Source organism: Ptychodera flava, chromosome 14 (assembly GCF_041260155.1).
Source record: "Ptychodera flava strain L36383 chromosome 14, AS_Pfla_20210202, whole genome shotgun sequence".
NCBI lineage: Eukaryota > Metazoa > Hemichordata > Enteropneusta > Ptychoderidae > Ptychodera > Ptychodera flava.
In genome coordinates, this window is record NC_091941.1 from 3457327 (window position 1) to 3483174 (window position 25848).

Consider the following 25848-nt stretch of genomic DNA (forward strand, 5'->3'; position numbering starts at 1 on the left):
TTTTTCCGTGGTTTCTTTCACAACGTTTTTCCTTCAGATTGTCAATCATCCTGGGATATGTTCCAAAGTAAACCAACAGTACTAGACGATTTCAGGATAGCTCGTTTCAGCCAGAGTCCTTCAATGCCTTCTCTCTGAGTGTAACAAGATTATTTATAAAACAACTTTGCAGTTTCTTCGACTAGCGTGTATTTGATTCGGACGCAAAGGTTCTGTTTTTAAAAACGTGTAACTGAAACTATCTCTCACAAGATAAATCGTCGACAGCTATTCAGTCTTCATATTGATAACACATGCATAGAACTATTTAAAGTATTTTGAATAATTGTGGAGTAGAAATCTACACGTTTTCTTCGGCTTATTATTCATTAGATCAACTCCGCTATAATGTTTGCAAGAACAATTAGGCGTCAATTATTATGATATCAACAAAGTCATATCTACTCACTTAATACATTTATGTAGTTTTGATACTGTCACTACTGATCATTTAATATCATCCCTACAGTCAACACGATTGGAATTAATTTGCGATAATTTGATGGTGAAGTAATGTCGGTTTTATCTTCAAATGTAAGCTCATCTGCTTTTCTTTTTAAGTTATACACTTATGAGTAATTTGTAAGATTGCAACATTCAGCTATAGGGCGTCTAACGCTTTTGAGAAATTTGAACAATGTGACGATCCAATTCTCCCAAATTAGTTCCATTCGTGTCAGTCATATTATCTCGTTGCTTGAAACGCAATAAAGTTTACTGTTGCATTTGATACTGAATAATCTCGTAATTAATTAATTACGAGATTATTCAGTATCAAATACAACAGTAAACAGCACTAATTTATTATCTGATAGTATTTTAAACATCAGCTGGTTAACGAACAATTTGAAATACCAGTGGATTTGCTTAAAACATCCCCTATCATTCGTGGTTGTGAACGAAGTCTAAGTCATTATCAGGTCCTGACGTAGTTCAAACAAGGATATTGAAAATGCTGTGTACATTTTCTTTGTGCATGTTCCGTCAGGTATTCTTTTACCAATACCAATATTGGACTTGGTCAAAGAGAAATCTGCCAATGTCATTTCATGTTTACTAGTAATTAAATGTTGCTGCCTTATTCCTCGGAGTTAAATAACATTCATAAACCGCTAAACACGAATGTCAATATTTCTTTTACACTAACGTGAGATGGACTTTGACGTTAGGACAGAAAGAATTCTATGCATTCCGAAATGCTGGAAGTCTAAGAAAATTGCCCAATTTTTAACAAGTCGATATTCAAATGAAGCGGGGAAATGACGTAGCAGAATTCCAGTTGCCATTGACTCCAGTCATTGTTTCGTAACCTTTGATTCATTTACAAGTAAAGTAAATGATCAGCAAATACCCATTAGTGTTCTGTCTGATCGATAAATCATTTAGTCGATAGGGATTTCCTCCCAGAAACCACTTTCATTAGCGCCTTTACTGTCCAAACAATCCACAGCCCTCTCCTCATCTATTCACACGTTCTGTTCGATTCGTGTGACTTCTGTGTAAATGGTGGTCCATGCGAACTAAGCAAGGTTGGTATTATTTCCATTTTTAACCCGCCAACTTTTCACCAGTCTGTAGAAAAGTAGACACTTGTGGGCTTTCTCCTGAAATGCCACAGTTGAATTGCAAACGCTGTTTCAATCATAAACATAAGTTTGCGATAACGTCGAAGATATTTCGGTACTATGACCATCGGGTTGTTAAGGTTGCTGTGATATGAACATAAAGGTAGTAGAGCAACGTCGATTGGCGGAAAATTTTAATTTAATACATTTAAATATAGAAATAGCTCCGGCATGGCACAGGCTATCTGTCAATTCTTGCAATTTGATTAAGTTTTAGTGTTTGCGGTGATGACATATAATGCAACACCTCACTGCTTCTGTCTCTGTTATTTTTCTCCACAAAATAAGGTTTAGTTTTATTTGCATTTTTTGGCAGTAGTTTTTGCATTGAAGCTTAGCGCTATTAAAGAAATAGTTGGAATGAAGATGAAGATTGGTTTCTGTATTATCTGTGTGGTCCATGAAGTTACCAATACACTCTAACGTTCTTTAATATTCAGATCCCTTCAAGATGATAAATTTCTGAAAATAATATAAGAAAACCTGAAAGTTTAATATTCCGAGACGAAATAATGTTCCTTCTGTTACGTCGGACCCTAAAATTTTAGAATCACACTAAGAATCGTCGCCATAGAGAAATTGTCTGTTCACACATTTTCATGACCAACCGCGCTCTCCAAACGTGTTGCACACCCATATGGGTGTGTTTTGGTCATGGATGTATACTTCATCATCAACATCGCAGTCGTCCGTGATATTTTTTTCGTCGGCGGTTTCCTTCATATTGACACGATATGTCAGTCAGATGCATGGTCACTTTAAGGAGAGTAGATATTCGGACTCTCAATTACAAAATTATTTTCTGATTTAAAAATTTTGGCTCATTTTAATATCTTGGAGAAAGAAGAATTTTCACAGTCTCATTTTTTTTTCTAAAACAGGAAATTGATTTTCCCCTTTAGAGTTAACACAGGAATAGTGGCCATTTTGACTTTCAGATATCGGGAAATGTCATGTCATTTTACTCTAGAACCAAACTTTGCGCGGTGAAACCCCCCCCCCCCCCACCTAATTTTTATTCTTGATCCTGTAAGAGAATGCTTGAAAATTTCATTAAGGAAGGTGATAGTAAATGTCTAAGTCTTTCGCTTTCGAGGCGTGTAAGCTGACTACCTTAATCAATTCAATGTTATTGTTTAACAGTTTGCTGACGCTGAACAAGAAGTATGATGTCCGATATCAAGCACAAACTCAACCACAATAAAGTTGTGACCATCTTGGTCCAGCCTTTCCAAGACGACGATCCACTTCCACCAAAAATGGATAAAGGGTCAACGGGTAACAAGAAACCTATCGCTCACAAGAAAAGTTTGTTCTTTCAAGAAATGTATGGGTTCTGCAAGGAAATCAGTATCGGAGGGATGAAATACTTAGCTAACCCGTCGTATGGAATACTTCGTCGGTAGGTGACACTTATTAACCCTTCCAGCGCCAAAGTCAATTTTTGTCGCATTCATGTTACATACCCCGGTCAATTTTTTTTCAGATTTTTGCCAAAATTTTGCTAAAAAAGTTTAGCCAATGAAATGTGATGTCCATTCGGTCAGAACATAAAAAAAAACAGAAAAATTCATAAAAATTAGTAAAATGTTGCATTAAAATTTTGGCGGGAAAATTTACATCACTAAAAGGGTTAACCATGGATCGACATGATTAACCATCAGCAGGGCTGGATGGGAAATACCATGCCAATGCGTGTCATTACTCGTTGATAGAAAAAATACATTCCTACAAGCCGCCCTTTATTTTTCAAGTCCTCCATTTCGATGGAGTTCGATGAACTCAGTTACTGGCATGATCCTTAGACACCACAAAGTATACTCTGAGGTCGATGACAACAGTGACATTTTTGACACAAGCAATGATGCACATGTGTTTCCTCAGCCGGAGAGAGTTCGAGTGTGCTTATAAGTTTAAATTATCCGAAATGTTCTTATTTAAGCTGCAGCGGGTCGTTAGAACCAGCATCGTTAATTTCTAAAAGTCTGCAGCTTGACTGGGCTATAACAATATCACGTGTGTTATCTCACTTTAATTTAACATATATTATATTTCATGTGCTCCTAAGGCACCCACCTCCCTCCTAAGGCACCTTTGCAATTCAAGTTCCGAACCGGAATGTGAATTAAGAAATTTATTCAATCGTATTTTCAATGGAGTTTTAGATCACTTACGATAAATTTATTCTCCTCGAGTTTTACAGCGTCACATGTCGTCAACCTAGTTAATAGTGAATTACGTAATGTAAGACGAAACATCGAAAGATAGCCATTGCTATGCAACTCACAACAACAGAAGAAAACAATCTTCCTAACGTGACGTCATTGTAACCTCATGTAATTGAATAATATGATCTATTCATCGAGTAAAATTTTCATCACTCCATGCTTTCTGTGTAAACAACCATCCTATAAAGTCCTTTCAAATAGTCGTAAATTCAATACACGCATTTTGTTTTTACCAACATACAGGATAATTTCACAGTTTTGTAAAATAACAGTGTAACATCGAAAAAAATTTTCCTCTCTCTAAAATTGTGTCCACTCATATTTTTACACACAATCTTGGAAATACATGTGAACGAAAATTGATGATGTGTATCAGTAAACCTCACAAATGAAATAATATTTGATATTTTGACAGGCCCCGCATTCATCATATGTTTATCTACAGTCTTGGTTCGGATCATAGACAGGAGAGAAACCTATCTATACTCTGATAAAGTGTCTCCATTCAAGCTAACTTCACACTGTCATGGCCGGATACAGTTTTACTTGTCCCAAGGTCATACCTGTCTGTCCTTTACAAAGAATACTTAAAACCCTCTGCTATTATTTCTTTTCCTTGCCACGAAGAAAGTAAATAGCAGCTGTATTAAAATACATCTCCAGTCGACGTCGAAAACAGGAACTACTGTATTCCGGTTAATGACCAAGAATTAAAAATACTATTACAACACTGGGAAATGAATTACATCTGTGTTAATATACAAGTACACGTAATCTTACTTATTGTCTATTTGAATGAAAGACAACGCTAGCTTTATCTGTATGACCTTCACTCCACTTAAACGGCCATACAGGAAAAAAAATCACAGAAAGTACTTTTCCGCAGATTCAAATTGTGAAATGAATTAATAGACGTCGAGTGGGTGGATGAGTGAGTGAGTGAGTGTATGAATGAATAAATGGATTGATTAATGAATGAATGAATGAATGAATGAATGAATGAATGAATGAATGAATGAATGAATGAATTGAATTGTTACATAGGCCACACTAGGATGCTGTCGTTCATAATTATAATAAGATTTGTGATCAGGGTCTCAAAATGAGAGAGACAGACAGAGAGAGAGGCAGATAGACAGAAAAGCAGACAGACAGAGACACAGACTGGCAAAGAGAGATGTATATTTTCCCACAAATTTTATTTATGAAATATTATTTATGCCTGTGCACATATCGTCTTATATTACCTTTATTACAAAATCTATCTATTAAAATGTTTCTGAAGAGACCCTGAATTAAAATTCTGACTTCCTCTTGAATCTCTTACAGCTTGTTTTGGTCACTCATTGTTATTCTTGCTGCCTGTGTTCTTTGTTTACAAATTTACATGAGCGTTGCTACCTACGGCGCCTATCCCAGCAACACAAATCAGCAAATCGAATATGTTAATGTTTTGACTTTCCCGGCGGTGACCATATGCAACTTCAACCCATTCAGGTTTGTAATTTTTATTGTTCACAATCCATATCAAATCCTTTTACTGTTTGCGATCCATATCAAATCCTTTTATTGTTTACAATCCATAGAATCTATAGTTCTGTCAATCAGTGCACTGTATACGTAACTTAAAATTTAGGGTGTGTGACCAAATATTATTAAACTTATCAACTACGCAACATAGTTAAATGATCATTTCCGATCTCTCATTAATTCTACAGTATATCCAATACAATGACAGTGGAAGCAGCCACATTTATAAGATAACACAGCCACAGTAGACAAAATAGTTTAGTGACCCAATACACTGAGCTATATTTCTTTTGACCCTTCAGGAAATCAATAGTAGATGAGATGAGTCCTTTTGTAACTCAGTTGATCGAGAATATGTTTCCAGTCTACGGCGTCGATTATCCCGCTCCAAACTTCACAGGTCTTGATTTCACTGACTACAGCATGACAGCGTTTAGGCTTCATACTAGTCATAAACTTACCGACACTATTTTTAGGTGAGTTACTCTTGTCAAGCTGGTTATTTTTACTTCATAAATGATGTTTCATCTCTGGAGCATATAACTTGATAATGTCGTATAATTAGATGATTCGATAGGCTCTGACAGCTCTCCACTGAGCAAATACAAACAAACATTGGAAATATACTATTGTCTTTCATGTACATTACCAGACTAAAACTATTGAGGCCAGGCGTACGGCACTGAACAAATGATGACTGAGATATACGTCAAAGAGTAAATCTTATGTGCATACATAAAAACATAAAAATATCCAGTTAAACTGGATATTTAAATGTTAAAAGGGAAAATGTTGTCGTTTAAGATTTATTTATCCTACTTTCCAGAGAATTTACTAGTTTATCCTGCTAAGCAAAGCATATAAGTTATATCGGTCGCAAACATAAATAAGTCTCCTTGTATCAATACGTTAATGGCAAGGAATATTTTTGATATTACAGTTTCTTATTTTTAATAGACTTTGTGCTCTTTTCACAATATTAATGTTCTTCATGAATATTAACTTATTTAAAGGGATAGTCCACCCAAACATCAACCTGCCTTTAAAAGTTGAAGAGGATTATTTTTGTAACATTTATGATGAAAAGATGAAAAATGTGCTGTTCATTCTCCTAAAAATAGATGTTTTATGAACTGATGTGTATGACGCCATTTTAGCGATATGGAAACGCCACCTATCGGAATTCCTCAGAGAGGCTTGACATTTGATGACGTAAAGTTTTCGTGTTTGGTTGAGGAAGTTAGGGGGTATCGCTAGGGGGTCTGATCTACCGTACGTTTGTATTGAGCTGCTGCCCCATGGATACACTTTGCCTCCAACCTTATAACTTTGAACCGGAATTCAGCGTTGCCGAACTCTAGATAGGATTTCGAACTTGTGTTTCCGACGAATACACGGACACATCGATAAATTCAGAAGTAAAAAGAAGGGCACATGGCTCAACCAGTTACCGAAGGAAGCTGTACAAGCATGGCTCTTTTGGTAGCTCCATTATAAGTAACAACGTTACGGGAGGCCATGTTTGGAGCTGAACCACGGTCCCCCACCGTGGTTGAACACATCTTCAATATCGCCTGGTGACAAAACGAACTCAACTTGCCAAAATGATTGCCTATTTGGGCAAAAGATTTTGATCAGCATTGCAAGCTAGCTGCTATCACTTGAAAAAAAAACGATGTTGGATTTCAAACGCCCGAAGAAAACTGTATGACGACATTGCTCCGCCTATTTAGCCATTACAACGCTGGTTTTAAAATACGGTTAACTCTTTTTATGACAAAGAATGGTTATCGAAAATTGCCGATTCAAAGTATAAGTTTTTCAGTTACATATAGAAAAGAATGAACGAATGACGAGATAATTCAAAGCACCGTTCTCCATTGGAGAGGGAGGAGACACAAAGCGGACGACCGGAAACGACTCATCTGTCCGACTCTAATGGAGTGTCCCTCATCTAACAAACAATAGTTATATATACACACTTTCATGTTCTCCGGGGCACTAAATTAAACTTCAAACACACTTTCTTGTTCAAGGGGGCACTAAATGAAATTTCAATTTATCCTTTCAAAGTACAGTTATAAAACACACTGAAATTTTCCCGTTCTCACTTCTCACATTGAACAGTCTGGTTACTTCAAACGTAAGTTACCGGTAATTAGAAACCGCCACGGAGGTAAGAAGAGATCGCGAATCCGAGTAGCCGTTTTCTGCTGTCAACTTGGTGCAGTATTGGAAAAAATAATTGAGTATTGTCAAAATCTGAAAGCCACGACCAGTTATTAGGAAAACTTTTGGGAAAAATTCAACACTTTACAGCAACGTCCGGGCGACAGGTCGTGGAGAGTAACCGAAAAAATCACAAGCGTGAAAGTCTACCCCGACTTCACCACCGGTCGTGGACAAAAAGTCAGAAAAAATTCAACACTTTACATTCATGAACTGGCGACCGGTCATGAAAAAACAAAAAGAAGAAAAAACAACAACTGAAGGCCTTGACCTGGCGACCAGTCGTGGAGAAAAATTACTGACAAACGTCTAAATCTGAAAATCACGACCTCACAACCGGTCTTGTGGAGAAAAATTGTAAAAAAATCAATGGCACTTTAATGCCACAACCTGGCGACAGATCGTGGAGAGAAAATAAAAAAAAAACACAGTCATTAACTTGAAAGCCATTTCTTCACGGTCGTGGAGAAAAATTACTGAAAAAAGTCTAAAGCCTGAAAGCCACGACCTCGCGGCCGGTGTCGGAGAAAAATGTCGGCAAAAATTCAACACGAAAAAGTTGCAGCCACGAACGTGACCTCGCGACCGGTAGTAGAGAAAAATTACAGAAAAAAGAATGAAATAAACTGCCTTTCGACAGATTGGGACTGGAAGATGGCAAAATTAAAAAGTCATGTACTATTATATAGCAGTATGGAAAGAAAGTAGCTCTGAGAAAAAAATCTGAATCACGATTACTCTACGATTCAAGAGTAACGGTGTCTGATTAGCCTGACTGAGAAACGTAAAATATATTCGATCACACATATTGACTATCTGATTCCATTTCCACTCTTGAACTTAAAGTTTTTAGGCTAAATGATGTTATTATAAGTGCTGCTGAGGTTGAGTGGCGTGTTTGAATTACGATACGATGTACTCCGATCTTTGGCGCGGCGTAATTATGTGGAAATTTCTAGAAACTTTACAACAGAGAGCCTCGTTCTCAGACAATCCAACATGGTCGTAAGAACGGTCTTGTAGCGTGCTTATATAAAACGTTGGTTCATTTGGACCATGTGATTAGTTATTTCGGGAAAATCCCTTGTAATTCCGCACTAGCAACGAAGTAATGAACTTCACTTACTGCTTCTTGTTTTTATTGATATTTAGTGGCAAATTGCTCATTATTTTTCGACGCCACAAAAATATGGCTTGCTGCCGTGGTATCGTCGACAAATTTAGCTGTGGGTCCATAGCTGTGGTGTTTTCAGACGGGTTCCTGCCTTTTACGGGCTGGTTTTGAATTTTATGATTTTAACCCCGCCAGCCCGTAAAAGGCAGGAATCCCGTCTGAAAACACCACAGCTATGGACCCACAGCTAAGACAAATTCAACCCACAGCACTGATTTCCGATAATAAAATTTACTTTGACGTGTCTATTTTTTCTAAAAGGAAGAAAAGACTTATTATGTCTGAAATTTTTCCGACATCAATGAAAGTTGTCATCAACGCATCTTCTTCTTTCTCGAACTCTTTTGCACCAATTCTTGGTTCCAGATAACGTTCAACATACGCTGATACGTATCGTTTCCGGTGACGTCACGCGTGGGTGCTAGTTGCGTTGATGCGGTTAAACATTCCCGAGCAAAAATAAAACTTTCTGATTTCAACTGATCACGCAAACTTTATTATGTTTTAAATATCAATGCTATGTCATCAACAACAAGAACAAGAATAATAAGACTAGTAAACTATTTGTAGGAAAGATGATCCCAAAAAACTCTCCGGCGGTTCAGAAAAATCATAAATATTTAAAACATTAACCTCTTTCTTTTATGGAAAGTCTCTCCCACAATCGCCCTTGATGCCTTCCTTTTCACGAATGCATTTGCTTTCCAGTGTAATTTTGTGGTACAGCATCATCTTGAAGTCTTTTCCCAATCCCAATTTGATTAGGGATCGTCAAACTGCCGACGAAGTCCTTCTCTTGGAAACGGCATTCGCATACGTAAAAACATGCACTGTGCTTATAATTTTGAACATTTATGTCAGTGCCAATCTTCACCAGCAACAATTTCTAGAGGCGGTGTTTTCACCTCGGGTTTCGAATCATGCAGAATGCCTTCTCGAAATCTCGCGCACGATCATTGGTACACCCGTAACACTTACGGGCAGGCACAAGCTGTTAATGAGACTCCCTAGATCAGACCCTCTAGCCAATGCACCAAAACACGAAAACTTTACGTCATCATCCGGGTATTTTTCCCGGCATGCTTCGCGATGAAGTAGACAATATGGCCACGCACAGTCAGTTATAAGGGTCTCCATATTGCCTGATTTTGATACTTATTTTCATAGATAACTTCAACAAATCGCTGTTTCTGAGCAAAAAGTAATGATAAATGCTTTTATAACATAAATATAACCTGTATAAGGCTGATTATATTTCGGATACAAACACAGCCTAAGGCACCTATTCACGTAGCTAAGATATCAGCGATCATGTGCTAAATCCCCATGTGTCTAACGTGGAGATTTAACCACTCCACCCCAGGTCACGTCCTTAAGCCCTCATCGAACGGTGACGATTCGCATATTTTGCATATTTCAGAGACATGCCAAAACTTAGTGAGTTCAATGAAGTTTGACCGGAATAGGTTTTGCTAAAACACTGCAGAACGCTTTGATATTTCTGATCGATACTATTTACAATGACATTGCTTTTGTAATTTGGACCGGAAGGCGTATTTTCTCGAACGAATCTACGTGCCACAGTATTTCTGACGTGCTGTGTGTTTCCAACCATTATAGATGTACGTGGAAGGGGCAACCGTGCTCGACTGACAACTTCACAATGATTCTGACAGATCTGGGAGTGTGCTATACCTTTAATTCAGGAAGTTCAGGATCCCAGTCTCAGACAGTTCAAGCCCCAGGTACGTCATGCAAAATTTCAATTTTTCCTCTTCCGACTTTCCTTGTTTTCCCGTTTTGTTTACACGAGGCAAAATTAATAGGTAAGCATACAACAACAATTGTTCCGTATTCTTATATTTTCAAAGCATATTTTGTGACTTGCGAGAGTCCTCTACGTCATTAGGCGAATAGGGTGATGTCATGTGACTCATGTAGTAATATAATTCATTGAGTTCGAGGCCACATTTAAATAATACTTTTCTTACTTACATAGGGAAAGTGACATTGGGATCCAAGTGAGAACAGTCCAACTACGAAAATCTGTGATCTAAGTAATCATTGAGAGCTATGTTTTATTTGAACAGGTTTTATTATTTATAACAGTAATATGTTTTCTCTTTTATAATGTCTTTGACTACATGCCTCATATACCGAACGTCGAGCGCCCCATAGGAATTCAGTGGTAACTCTTCGTGAAGCAGGGCGCTGTATAGCCATCATTTGACGAAACTATTTCAAACTTGACAATTATGGGTTCAAAATGATCAAATAACATGTTTGATATAAAAAATGCGGTTTTTAGAAAATTCATGCGCTAAATATTCATAAACTCCTTACAAGGGATTTAAATACCCAATGCGCAATCCGATCATGTAATAATTTTATTTTTTTGCGGTTTTGTCTTGGAAATAAGGTTTATGAATGTCATTTGCAAATTACTCTCAAAATTTGGAGCAAATTTTTTAGGAGAGGGCAAGTAACAAAAATATCGCCCCGATCAAACAAAGGACTATGTACAAACGAGGTAGTTGATCATTTGCCCCCCCCCCCCTCCCCTGACGTTGGGCAAATGGTTGCATGCCCTCAGGCACATAGTCCCTTGTGTGGAATAAAATGGATACTACTGATCTGTGTCCTAGGTAGCAGATTTGCACTACAGTTACTGTTGGACGTTCAGCAGTGGGACTACATTCTCGGTCCAACTGAAGTAGCTGGATTTAAAGTCATCCTACATGACCAAGGTGACACACCACGTGCAAGAGATTGTGGTTTTGCAATCGCGCCTGGTTTCACCAGCGTGGTCTCCATCAAACAAAGTCGGGTGAGTGTCTCTTTTTAAACTTATAGAAAGAGTAATATCACTTGTGATTTGTGTTCGGTTTCTTTTTGGTGGGAACGGACTAATAATAATAACATAGGTTTAGAATGTAAAACAACTTGTTTTGTGGTTTCTTCGCAGATAAGGAATCTACCTCCACCTTATGGTAAATGTCGGGAAAAGAATTTAAAATATTACGCCACATACAGTCAGAGTAACTGTCTTTTGGAATGCGAGAGCGTTTACCATGTTGAGAAATGTGGCTGTCGGGATTATTACATGCCAGGTAATTTATTACATCGCACAAGTAATGTGCATTGTCGAGGAGGACAACACTGTCGCATTCAAAATGCACAACGATGGGTTCAAGTATTCTAAATGAGAGTCAACCTCTCCCCCCCCCCCCCCGCACCGTCAATATTTACAATGGACCCATGCGAAGTGTGACTCCTTCACTTTGGTGCCGCTCTCCCGTTCAAACTAACTTCTAGTTCCAGGTTGCTTTTTTATCAATTTTTTTATATAATGATATCTGATCTAAACCTGACACACTATTTACTAACGAATTGACATTTCTATCAATATGAGCGAATCATTGTGTTCAGTTGAGTGATTACGCATAAAAATCCGCCAAAATATTGACGTTACATAAGTATATATTGCACACACGCCTTTTTTACCCGTATCGATTAAATGCAGACAGACTTTCACGTATAAAGAATATTATTTTCATGTCATCTACATGAGATTTTTTAATTTTTGTTTTGCCGTTTTACCATAAACACGATTGGAACTAATTTGGGATAATTGGATCTTTATATTTTTTAAATTTTTCAAAAGTTTAAGGTGCCATATAGCTGAATGTTGCGATATTAAAAATTACTCAAAGAAACAAGTGTGTAACTTAAAAAGAAAAGCATATGAGCTTTCATTTGCAAGTTAGTTCCAATCGTGTTCATTATTGCAGTGGAGAAAGATAAGTATTTTCTATAACACGTTAAACGCGTGAAACAGGGGAAACACGGGAAAATTAAGTTTCAAGTGTCTAGATGTCGTATCTGCAGTTATCTATCAAAGCAGACATTGTAAATGATACCGGCATTACAGTGATTTCGCTGTGGATCGTTACATTTTTGTTGTTGTTAATAGATCTGTTTAGTGCAATTCAGCACCATATCTAACATTATACTAATCTACCCATACTCACATTTAAATCTAACTCTTCTCATATTACGTGTACTACAGGTAATGCATCAGAATGTAATCCATATCAATTCTACAACTGTTCATCGCATGCAATTCGTAAGTATCATTTATCAGACTATGCCCCACGAAAATGATTCTGGTGATGTACATGAATATGATACCTTTAAACAACCCGTGTTGGATCCTGTATTTGCAAGTATATATATATATATATATATATATATATATATATATATATATATATATCTGTGCCCAAGTTCAGAGGTTGCCATAAAGCCATTATGGTGATAACCGGGAGGGCACATTGTATACATTTTGTGTGTATATATATATACATATACAATTCATAAGCTTTATGTCTCTGTCCTTCAAATGAATATAAAATATCAACCGTAATTTAGTGCCGAATTTTTCTTAAGATTTAAGATTTCTCTCCCAAATCCCTTTGATTTCTCTTTTTACATATGTTGAGCTTTTCACATTTTACACATGTAAACTCAAACAGCGACAGTTAACAAAGCCACTCCGTCAGTTCGATTAGAAAATACGCCGGCATTGGCATTTCATGCTCAAATGGTGACTTTATCTAACAGCTACACATAGTGTCATTCATTCTGAACTTCTGCTTCTGATACAATTCTCAGGTGAGTTCGCAAGTGGTGGCATTTCGGCCTGCGATTGTCCAGTACCATGTTCAAGGACAGTTTACAGCCAGAGTCTGTCTATAGCGAAGGTAGCCACAGCTGTGGCACAGAGAGCCGCTGATGCTGAAAATTGTTCACTTGAATACGTAAAGTACGGCCGTTGTTTGTAATCATGTTACATAATGATTGTAATTGTACATTCGACAAAAACATAATGACGTTTTGGTTGATAGAAGTGAACTCGTAGGTTTTGGGAAATATGTAGAGTGTTTATTGTGAAAGTTTGGAACAGTTTCTCATTGGTATGTACAAAAATTGAATGAAGTGCTGTTGTGTGTGTGTCTTGCAATACGACAATTCCAAGTAAACTGATAAACCCAGACTTCAATTTTATTAGATCGTTATAGTCTAAGAGTGTGTGGGCGACTTCCGGTTTGCACTTCGTAGAGATTAAGATTTTTTACCATTAGCGTCAAAAAATGTAACTCCTTATCATCCATGCAATATGGTTGCTTGTGAACTTTTCAGAGACTGAACCGATAAAGAAACAATTCACAGTGAGAGGAAACAAAGTGATGACAAATGTAATCAATCAAAGGACAGTTCTATTTTTATCATGTATCAGTGACAGTGATAAATACATACAATAACTGGTTTATTGAGCATTAACTGGCTCTGTCTTTTTGTTTCAATAAATGTCCTAAAAGTGCCTAAAATGACGCCTCTTGTATCTTCACAGTGACAACTATGCACTTCTTGAGTTATACTATGAAGATCTAAGCTACCAAGATATACAACAGCAAAAAGGATACGAGTTTTATCAATTGTGGTGTAAGTAATATATTCAGAAGTCACTCATGTTTGCATTGTTTTTGAGTTGATGGGCCTCTCTTTGCAATTTTGCAAGTGTTCCCACGATATTTAATTCTCTCTCTCTCTCTCTCTCTCTCTCTCTCTCTCTCTCTCTCTCTCTCTCTCTCTCTCTCTCTCAGTATTAATTGGTTGCGATAATTTTGAAAACCATTCCTGTAGGGATAAGATTTAGGCAGCGGCATTTTTGTCAAAATTACTGCATGTTGAATAGAAATAATATAAAAAGAAATAGTCTGACCAATGATAAACATCTGACAGAAATTAAAGACATGCAAACAAAGTCATCATGTGATTTTGCTTCCTTTGGTCTTGACAGACCTATTGTTTTCGTTAATTTACTAAACACTTTGTTCTGTATCTTTTTACACTTTGCTATGTTGCAACTGCTGTTATTCTGTTATTTTATTTGTACTTTGTTCCTACTGTCTTTCAGGTGATATCGGTGGCTCCATGGGATTGCTTCTTGGTGCAAGTTTGGTGACATTGGTTGAGGTTCTGGATTTCTGCTGCCTGGCAATTCTGAGGAAATGTTTTGGATAATTAAAGGAAAATTCATCATGGCAAACTAAATAAAATTCGGCTTTTAATGATGTTAATGTTTCTACTCTGATACTTATTGGTACATGTACCAGATAATTTAACAAATTTGCTTGTTCACTTTCGCCTGTGGACAAGGGATTGATAGGTTGCACAAAGTCACCTAAGACGTACGCAATAACTTTGCTGTCGCTCATCAAAATATAACAGTGGATTGCGGATCTTCTCTCGCTGATTTTAATCTATGGATGCGGCTCACATCTTTGAAATGAACAAAAGAGCGACTGAAGCCACAGTCTCCCTGGGAATACTTCAACGAAGTGTTTCTTCCTAGCTGAGATTATAAAGTCTGATGGAACCATCAAAAGGTGAAACACAGCCAATTTGAAAGGATGTATGTCATAAACAGACACAGATAGGGTTATAAATCTGATTCAAAGGATACACAGTGTTGACTTGCAGATGTCCGCCCAAACGGACCAACGATTACAACCAAATGCCTTTAACAAAGAGTTGACCATGTACAATGCTTACTATGATCTTACATCAATGATTTCATGACCATGGCGGCCATTACGGAAGAAAATGCACTCTGACCTTCCCAGAAGAGCAAATACACGATTACGAGGCTCACCCCGATTGGTCAAACCAACAGATACTAGTAAGAGTTGTGGCGAAATACATTCAATAGTTTTTGACCCCATCGCCATGTTCATCATTACTGTTACTGTAGCAATGCACCAAGGTCACATTACCAAAAGTGGGTTTCCTTGACAATGATAGGGCATAACAAGAATTATAGCATACAGTAGGCAACATAAGAACAACTATCAAAGAATACAATTACGTTGAGACTATTCAATCAAAGAAAAGCATGGAAAGTTTTAACTTTTTCACTCTCAGACAAAATGGTTTAAACTTTGCAGAACATGTACTGCTGGAAGTTTCATGTTTTGATACAATTAGAGATTAATTGATATTCCGTCTAACCTGTAGGGTAATACAATATCAGCCAAAGTTTGCAAAGAACTTATTAGAGTGATTAGAGTTTAAAAGATGTTCGGTTTACTTTTGAATGTTCTAAATTCTTTGTAGAAGTATCATTTTTGTGTTATTCCACGTGTTTTACAATGATGCTAGATATCTGTATCCGAGAAGAAGTAAAATTTGTTCCTTTGCTGGTGATACCAATTCAGTCCGGTGTGATACCTGTCTTTGTAACAGCAAATGCAAGTATAAGCGGTCATACTGGTAGCTATTACACAAACTGTCCCTCAAGTCTACCAGTGTAAATTATACGATATTTTAGTGCACTGCTGCAACTTGGAACACAATGATATGGGCACACAATAAGTCACGATTAAATCTACAGATGCTCAACAAATTTCATCATACCATAGCTTTGCGTAAATACTCCATGCATCGCCATGATCTCCTACACGAGGGATGTTCCTTGCATAATTATAAACTTTAAACCAGTAAAACTTATGGATTATTTTCAGGTCCAGAACAAAGTCTCTACGTACCTATTGCATAAATTTAAAGATTGCTTCTAACAAATTTTCTGGTGGGTCTATGACATGACAAAATGGACCACTCCTTGCAAGACCCCTACGGGTCAGTGGAACTCGTGGTTATATATAGGCGTATTTGTAACTCAATGGTAGATATCGCTCTGTGCCCACACAAAGCTCATGTTATTGTAGGAGTGCACAGTGGCAAAGTTCACATCTGAATGTGTACACGAACCCCTCTGAGGATTGCAACTTTAGTTTTGAAACACTGCGGCTGTTCTTACATCTGACGGACCATATTTAAACTCCAAATTTGATCATGATCTAATGTGCGATTACAAATACTTATCAGTCTCCCTTACCAGGCGCTAATTGAACCCGTCTCTTGTGAACTAGGCGCACAATAAACGCAAGGAACGGCGATGCGACAGTATACAAGAGCGCATACAGTAGAGCCTTTGCGTAGTAGAGAGTCGTGCGAGCGCGCTGTTGCTATGCGTCAATTTTCATGCACAAATTGCGATATAACATTCCTAATATGCAAATCAATAACCAGTTCAAGGAAATGTCTGAGATCACATTCTTGCTTCTGAAAAAAACCACGATACCATACAGAAAGACAATCACAGAAATGCGTTAGAAAAATGCTGTTCGTTTTGATGTGTGTCGGGACAATAATTTGAGCGTCACGTAAACAAATCCTTGCCTGGATTTGCTTAAAAGTCGAATACTTAGTTGATTTCATACATTTTTAATCACTGTCCCTACATATTACATTAACTTAAATATTTATAAGAAGATGATGAAATTTCAGGCTAATATTCAACAAACATATAATTATTGCCATCGATGATAGGCGCACGCGTCAAAACAAAGTGACTGCCAATCGAATGCTTCACTGCATATGACGTAAAACTAACGGTTCCAATAAAACCCCGATATAGGTTAGCCAGGGTGACTCTTTCTCTGGCTTCTTTGAAGAGTGTATGGTTTCTTTTCATAGAGGAAGAACACAAAAAACAAACCAAAAGCGGGCTCGCCGTTTAGAGTAAGTATAATGTATAATCAAGATTTATTGCAAAAGATATTACAGAAGCCGTGCATGAATTATTCATGTAATTTTTGTCATCATTGATCGGTGAGATTTGATATGTTACGGGTATCCATACAATATTGACGCACATCACATTTCTTCCCTTTCCAAACGTCGAATGGGAGGGTGAAAAACAGACCTAGCGGCCACAGTGTTCATGTTTAACTTACCAGGGAGGGTTTGTAGCAGGCCTTGATAACAGTGAACTGGACAGGTGTTGGGGGGGGGGGGGGGGGCAACCGAGGATTGAATGTACACGTAAGGTACTTGCAGGCAAACATGTTGGGGCTAACCGTCCAACCCATGTCGATACACCAGGAGCTGTTTACCCTTCGGCGAACAGTAAATATTTAATGCTCTCTGTGATTAGAATGACAATGCTGCATACAACAAACCGCTATCTGCTGCAAAGTGGTTGATAACTACGGCTATGGCACAGTAACAGGAAAGTAAGCCCAGTGCTGTCATATGTTGCCATTATTCTTATCATTCGTACATTAAAGCAAGAGTAAATATCTATAACTCTGAATAGCTTGGCAATCGGAGGCGCTTCAAATTTTCGACTGATACGATGTGAATATGCAAAGTGAAACGCTACTCACGACAAGAAACATTAGAGAATGGTTGCCAGCTGCTATGTATTGTATTCATTCGGACTTCAGACTCGGTACTTCCCCACCCGTGATTTTCTAAAAATAGCTTTGCCTTATATGGAGAGCTTGTGTTCTAGATAAACATAACGTGAATCAATACTGTAGACCTGTAGTGTTCGTGTACCTTTGTGTAATGGTAGCCTTTTGTGTTGGCCCTACAGGTGGGCGTAGCCAACAAAATGGGCCAATATCATGCTTCCTTTCATATGTATATGTGTCTGTGTGCGTCTGTATGTGTGTATCCATATGACTGTATATTTGTTGCACTATAAGGTCAAAAATTGTATCTAGTATGTGTCCATGGATACATCTAGATCTAGTTCCTTTAGGCTGTTGCTAGCATGAATATGACAAATTTGAATGATTTAGTCAATTTGGTGTTGTTTTTTATTGATTTGTATCTGTTGAAATAAAGATTATTATTATAATGAATTTGGCTCACATGTAATAATTGAAGAATTAGAGAACGGAATATGAGTTGACTTTGATATCATATTGAATGCCTTAATAATCATATTAAAAGTATGGTGTGGACAGCTAGGCCTATTGATTATAACCTTATTTGCATATTTAGCACACTACCGTTATCAGGTTATATATATCAAAACTGAATGCACTAAATTTGGTCAGACTTCCGAGATACTTTTGTGATACTTAGTTTTAATTATGCATAAAGTTTAATGACCATGAATTGACCAGCTTTCTGAGGAGAATCGGTCATATTTATTCTTGAGCATTACCGGACTAAGCACACAGATGATTGGTTCATTTCATAATTTGAAATATTAAAATTAGGCTATATATGAACACTGGGTGTAGATGAATCATTTAAGCAATAAATCACACCCTGCGACGGTATACCACGAGATTTTGACCAGTTCACGACATATATGCACGAGCGATAGCGAGTGCATATATGAAGTGGACTGGTCAAAATCGAGTGGTATACCGTCGCTGGGTGTGATTTATTGCTATTATATCATAACAGTATATTGAAATTCTGGCATGGAATGTCAAAAAGGATATTTGCTCTTGCCGAGAGCTCGCACGTGTGCCAGCCGTGGTATATCGCGAATATACCACGGTTTTTTTCGCGTCTCGACCAATCAGATTGCTGTATTTGCGCCATCAATATACTGGTATGATATAATATACATTATATCACAAACATTTCGCTTGTGGGTCTCTCAAGTCTTTCTTGGATTTAGTTTCGGACTCAATCAATAGTTTTCATGTTGTGGGCGTTAAAAAATATCAGAAATTGTACTCTAATGGGCAGTGTTGCGACAAGGAAAAAATGATGTCACCAAGGAGCCCAATAAACACAGAAGGGCCGAAGTGTGGAGCCCGAAAAGGATTTTGGGTAATCGGACTATCTGAAAGACCCCTGACTCCATTCTGGTTGGCCAATTATGTTGCAATTTTACACTTACGACTAAACTTAGCCTTAACATGGTTCAAAACACCTATACCTACAAAGCACAACTTTGATACAAGAAGTGAACAATCTGAGAATTTCCTGAGGCCAAAAGGCGGCTTTCAGTTTTACTATATTCACAAATAAGGCGACGCCCCTACATGTTTAAATAAAAAAGAGTGATCTGTATCCCATAATTATGGCCACAATACTCACTATCTTTCTTCAGATATGAAATGTGTGAATTGAACAGATAAGAATTTGTTAATTCTGCTGCAAAAAGTCAAGTATTTTTGGATCACATTTAAAAGAAAGCGGTAAACATAAATTGTGCGTATGGACTTGTACACTAGATATAAATCCGACGAAATAATGAGAGAGTCGATGGAATCAAAATCTTGCCACGCAAGGCATGTGGACATCGTGTTATAACGGAAATGTCTTCATTTCTATGAATTGCAGTTAATTTACACTCTGTTATCTCTTTTAGGTTCGCGTTTTCTCGTGTCGGCCGAAGACTTTTGTACCAGTAGTTCATGATGGAGCGAGTACCAGGATCCTACAGAACCCTGCTATTTAGACTGGGTCAAGACCTCGAAAAGGGTGACATCAAGGGCATGAAATTTCTGTTAACTACAGATGCTCTACGTGAGTAACTTTCTCAAGTTATAGCATTTAAGAAAACAGTTCCTACATCTTTAAAGGTTATAATGCTGGAGCCAGGATACCGGACCAACTATTTGAGGATGGTGACTTTTGGCTTTGTAAGACCCGGGTCAAATTACCAGGCTCAAAATTTGAGGATTGTCAGTTCATGACCCGGACTGATGGTGTTGTGCTATAAAAAGACAGCTTACAACTTATTGTTTCTTACCTAACAAGAAGTAATTGACACCCTTCATCCTACAGTTGAGCTTTCACCTTTGTATGATGGATAGAAGCATAGACCCTAGGGTCTATGATAGAAGGAACTAAGAAAACAGAGAAAAAGGACCAAAAATATTCTCCATTTCTCCATATATAGTACCATTGCCTCGTCAAGAGCTACGATGGTCACAATGATAATTATCACCGCCTGTTTATCAGGTATACAAGCATTTAATAAAAAAGGGCGAATTCTATAAATTTGCATCAGATAAGAAAGTGCCAAAATATACTGAGACTAGCGAGAACCATAATTGCAGTACAATCTGCATTTCTTCATGTACAGACGCAGCTCACTGGCATTGTTCTCTCTAGATTAAAAAAAAATATTTATTATAAAAAAATTATTCTCCGTTTTCCAGGTCCCGGACTTCAGCCAGAAGACATGATCAGAATCAAGGATTTCTACGAACTGATCTTCTGGATGGAGGCAAAGGATCTGCTGTCACCAAATAATTTATCAGATCTGCGGTCGTTGCTGGATGTCATCGGACGACGAGATCTGATAACGAAGCATCTGCTAGTTTACGAGAGAAGATATGGGGTTCTGGATTCCAATGAAGATGGATAGATGATTGGTTTCCGAGCTGGTGGTATGGGTACCCCAGCGCTGTAGGAATCATTCACTCAGGGATCTGTCACATATTTACAAAAACAAAAGCAAACTGTTTTATTGAACTACTGGTACAAAAGAGACTTCGGCCGACACGAGAAATATACACAAAAGACTATGAACTAAAGACTCAACAAAGAGCAACAATATTTTTACTATATAAACTTAGCATAGGAGTCACATATATTCTAAAAGAAATACAACAACTTTCAATTCTAAGAAGATATAAACGAATTTTTACCTTTCATTTTTACATGACCGTTGAAATTGTGAATGTCACTGGAAACTTTCGAACTTAACGAATCTCAACCTGTCAAAGTATCCACCTACTTACTGAACCGAAACAAAATATTACTTTTACGATGCCAGGATAAAGATTTTAGTTGAGTTTTTGATAGTTACCGTGTTTGTTTCACATACCATGGCGTAACGTAACTTGAAAGGTTGAAAACAAGACATTTCAGCAAAAAAAGTGTAGAGAAATATACGCAGCGTTGTGTAACGTCTGTATGAAGAAAACCACGCACTCTTATGAGAATGATACGATGGTAGATGAAAATTGAAGATATCTATGGTATACTATACATCATGGTCCAATGTAGAAAAGAACGCAAACTGTAATCGGAGATGAAGTTGAGAAAGACAAAGAAACTGTGAAAACATTACCAAACCATACCCTACAAAGCACTACTTACTCTACTTAAACTTACATTGTTATTATACGAACCGGTTATGTTGAATAAGCTTGTTTGTCTTCACCGTCATCTAATTATGAAAGTAGACATCGTTTGAACTTGGACACTTTGATCGTGAGAGGAAGATGCGTTTCCGGAAATGGTGTTATCATTAATTTGATGTTGGTTTCATATCAGGGAAGAGCTGGTATAAGTGCGTTGGTACCCTAACCACAATCAGCTAGCAGTCAAGCAGGGGGTGTTGCAGGCATATGGTTTGAGGCGTAAGGTTCGAGGCCGACGTTTTCATTACGATCAGTTGTCGGCTTGGCGTTCTTTCTGTGTTTTACGACCGCAGTCAATAAATGTCCTGTACCCTGCTTGTGTGCCAGCTGAGAAAGAGAATTGACGACGGTCCCATACTTGTAGTTAAAAATGAGTGTGTTGTTTACTATACCCATTTACTCGGACATTTCTTAGAGATTAGCGTTTTCAGTATTTAGAGGTTTTCTATGTGCCTATTATCTTCGTCAAGTATTCAATAGCGTTAAAATTGTATGGGGAAGTCGTCACTTAGAAAATGTAGAATAGATGATGAAAACCAAATAAAAATCGTAAACTAGCAAACGTCATCTTTGTCTCGTAATGTTTCCCCTGGTAATGAAGTTTAACAAAGTGATACTCAGACAAATACACTCAATTCCTATCTACGCCGTTTTTGAGCCAGTCAGAACAACTGGAAGTTGGCAAAGCCACAGAGAAACATAGACATCTATCTTTCTCTATGGCAAAGCCAATTAAACATTTCATTACTAAAAGGTAGAAAGACCATATTATGTTTCTGAGAATTGTATTTAATGTTCTTTAACTTTGAACGGGTGAGTTTGATGAGGACTGAAAGTCGGGGAAATACCTTACCCACCAGCGTTGATGACCGTTTAGAACATACCTGTTTCTAGTATGTGTAAAGATTCTCGATCTCCTCAATGAACGGAGAATAATTCAAATCTTCTCAGCGTGCAAATTCAACATGAATTTTACAAGCAAGAACCAGAAAGGGTCCATTTGTCCAATTAAGCTTCTTTTTTAGAAAAATAATTTGTTGGCTATGTCGACGAGCACCAATCTATATCGCCTTTGTCTTCTGTACTTAATTCTGAATCCCGAAACACTATTGAAACCCTTCAATCGCTATCAAGGCCACTCAATTGGGTCAAAAGTTTTTATCAAAGTCTGTAAAGTAGACATTTTTTGAACATTTGTTTCACGTAAAACATCATAAATTAAATGCGTTTTCCCAAAAAATGACTCTTGATAAGGTCTTTTGATGTGAACTTATGATATCATTTATTACTCTTCTTATTCGAAGGGCAATGACCGCGGCTACAATATTTTGTAATCCGTATTCAGTAAAGTGACGGGACTCTAGTTTTCAACAAACTGCTTATTTCAGACTTTGAAAAGCATGTTATGATTCCTCTATGCTGTGAAATATGGAGGGAACCTGTAATACAGGCTTCATATGGGCATCTAACAACCGATATCTCAGGCTTTAAACTATTTTACAAAATTCTGAGAAAAACACATCAAAAGCAGTGCTTTTACAATAGTTTTTAAAACATAGCTGCGGTTAACACAACTACTAAGTCGGGGTTTCACAATTTTTTGACACATGTAGTCTTCGAACGAATAATAAAACTCCTGTACACAGTTATGATATATTGTCTCAAACTCAAGTTGCTTCTTTTTTCGAATCTCCATTGACGTCTTGATTTTAATTTCATTTACATTCACGGCCAAAATCTCAGTTCCTTTCTCAAATACATGTTTCTATTATCCCTGTCTTTTTTCATTGCCTGGCCACATCCTGAAATTTCTCGAGTTTCCCAAAGCAACGGGTAACTAACAGAAAACACCAGGAAACAACGTTGTCGACATCACCGTTATTAGAATATCCCAATAACTGTCTATGACAAGTTCAGTCACCAAAACGACACAGTAGCTTTTGAAATAAAACTTGAATTCCAAAATACATTTCCTCTGAAAGCAAAGTGACGAATTACCGATCTGTGCACTGTAACCAGGTTACGACTTAGAAAAACAATCTTCCATGGAGTAGCACCTTAATTGATAAAGTTCGAGCAGCCACGACCACATAAGCAGATACAGCTGTATGCTTATTTTCAAAAGAATTGTAACAATTTGATGTTGGTATCTAGAGTTTTGTAGAAATATGTGCGTTTACAAATCCTTTTAATTACTTATACACGTGCATTTTACTCTGACGTCGACTATATCCTTGCGAGGGGCCTTACGTGTTTACGATTATGCAGTTCATATGTCTTTTGCATAAGTAGATCTTTATACTTCGATATGTTCGCTTCGCAGACTCGTACCAATATGTACTAGCTCTTTGAGCGGTGTTTAAAGAACGTTCTCTCAGATGATCGCATGATATAACTTGCAACCAATCAGCATTAACCTCAGCATAACCTCATGGCTTGATGCCTTTTTGCTCATAGTGTATCGTCATAGCTGCAGCTGCTGGTATTTTTCACCTACCTACCAACCCTCTTTTCTACTCATGTTTTGAGCTGACTTTGAGCTCCCTCTTGACTTCTTCTTTACTGCCTTTTTAGGCTTTTCTCTATTACTTTTACCAGGTGGGGGCAGTAGTTTGTTAGTTTAGTAGTAGACGCCACCTTTGCAAACATCGTAATAATCCGTGACTGCGTGATTTAAGTTTTGCTCTTTACCTAGGTTTTTGCCAACTTCAACTTTTTTGTTCTTTAACGATATATTTTCTCATTGTTATTACATGGAAGAGAGATTCAATGTTAACGAGAATTCAACGCAAACGGAATTGTGCCATCCTCAACAGTTTCTACGCAAGAGTTATACGGAGCAGATTCAATCCATTCTTTCTTTGTCCAGGTTTTGCGTGATAATGGTATCTTCCACAGTCTGGTGAAAATGTTATGTAAATATGATACTTTGCTCATAACGTGTGTGACCTCATATTTCATTTTCCCACATGTGGTTTGGCTCTAACTTTGAGATCTCTTGTATCTCAGATTGAATGAGCATTTTAAATGTAGTTGTCACTCTGAAAACAAATGCTAAACATCTTGATAAAAGTTTAAACTACTGACTCTTTCATACAACTACAATTACAATTATTGTAGTAAGAAGAGTGGGCAGCTGAACAAAAAAGTTTAGTGCAAATCCTCCTTTTTAAGTGTCCCACCTGTCAAATAATACAACTACCGAACACAGTTCCAGCTCTCGCAGCTGTAGTTTTTTGCTATTTATTCTGAATTCTGAATTCTGTGTATCAACTACTTTTTAGCCTACTTCCAATAGCGCTGATCGCGATGTCAGATGTGTTACTAAATATAGCTTCACGCGCACAACATCATGCACAACTGCCTGAAATTCGGACAAATTTTGTTGTTGCATGCGCGGTTGTTGTTGCAGCTTGTAGTCTGAGCCATAAATTCATATGAATTAGTGTGACTTTTAGTATGCATTGTAACATTAGCAGGTTTTATTTTCATCGTTCTTGCGGAAAATGCGGACAAATATTTATTTTTGCATATTAATGAAAGAAAAATGGCGTTCAGTGATCAGCGCTATTGCATACTAAAATGCCAAATATTCTGCTTGTCAACTTGAAGACAGCCAATGCCGAATGGCTGTTGCTATTTTTTGAAAACTGAATTCTAATCCGAACTTATAAAATGACCCGATCGTTTAATTGTAGAAAATTGTTCAAGATTAAATGCAACTTCAACTGCGTTGGAACTATTTTGGGATTTCAACAACGACATTTCACGGTCACCTGCTTGCCCCGATGCAGATCCAATATTGTGATCAATAGCGGAGCGCGGAAAAGTTGATGGAAATTCAGTTCCGTTCCTTACTTGAAGCCAAACCAGTCAAGAATTGTTTTAGGTCCACCTCTGGCCAGGTCAATGGCACCTGCTGAAGAGCACTCAAACTGACGATCATGAGAGAGTATGCAAATTGTGAATTCCTGGCTACATTTTGC

The 25848-nt window shown here is 37.5% G+C and overlaps 1 protein-coding gene and 1 long non-coding RNA gene across 2 annotated transcripts; both read left to right on the forward strand.

Annotated features, from left to right (window-relative positions):
- Positions 1-1432: 1432 nt before the first annotated feature.
- LOC139148980 (acid-sensing ion channel 3-like) lies at positions 1433-15057 on the forward strand. Its single transcript, XM_070720456.1, has 11 exons — positions 1433-1568; positions 2808-3066; positions 5222-5389; positions 5725-5898; positions 10446-10570; positions 11471-11652; positions 11791-11935; positions 12895-12951; positions 13500-13650; positions 14239-14330; positions 14806-15057. The coding sequence occupies exons 2-11, from the start codon at positions 2831-2833 to the stop codon at positions 14910-14912; spliced, it is 1437 nt and encodes a 478-aa protein (XP_070576557.1). The 5' UTR covers positions 1433-1568; positions 2808-2830; the 3' UTR covers positions 14913-15057.
- A 2243-nt stretch (positions 15058-17300) lies between these two features.
- Positions 17301-22424, forward strand: LOC139148981 (uncharacterized). The gene is made up of 3 exons (XR_011556050.1): positions 17301-17471; positions 20077-20234; positions 20873-22424. It is a non-coding gene; the product is annotated as an uncharacterized lncRNA (long non-coding RNA).
- Positions 22425-25848: the final 3424 nt, after the last annotated feature.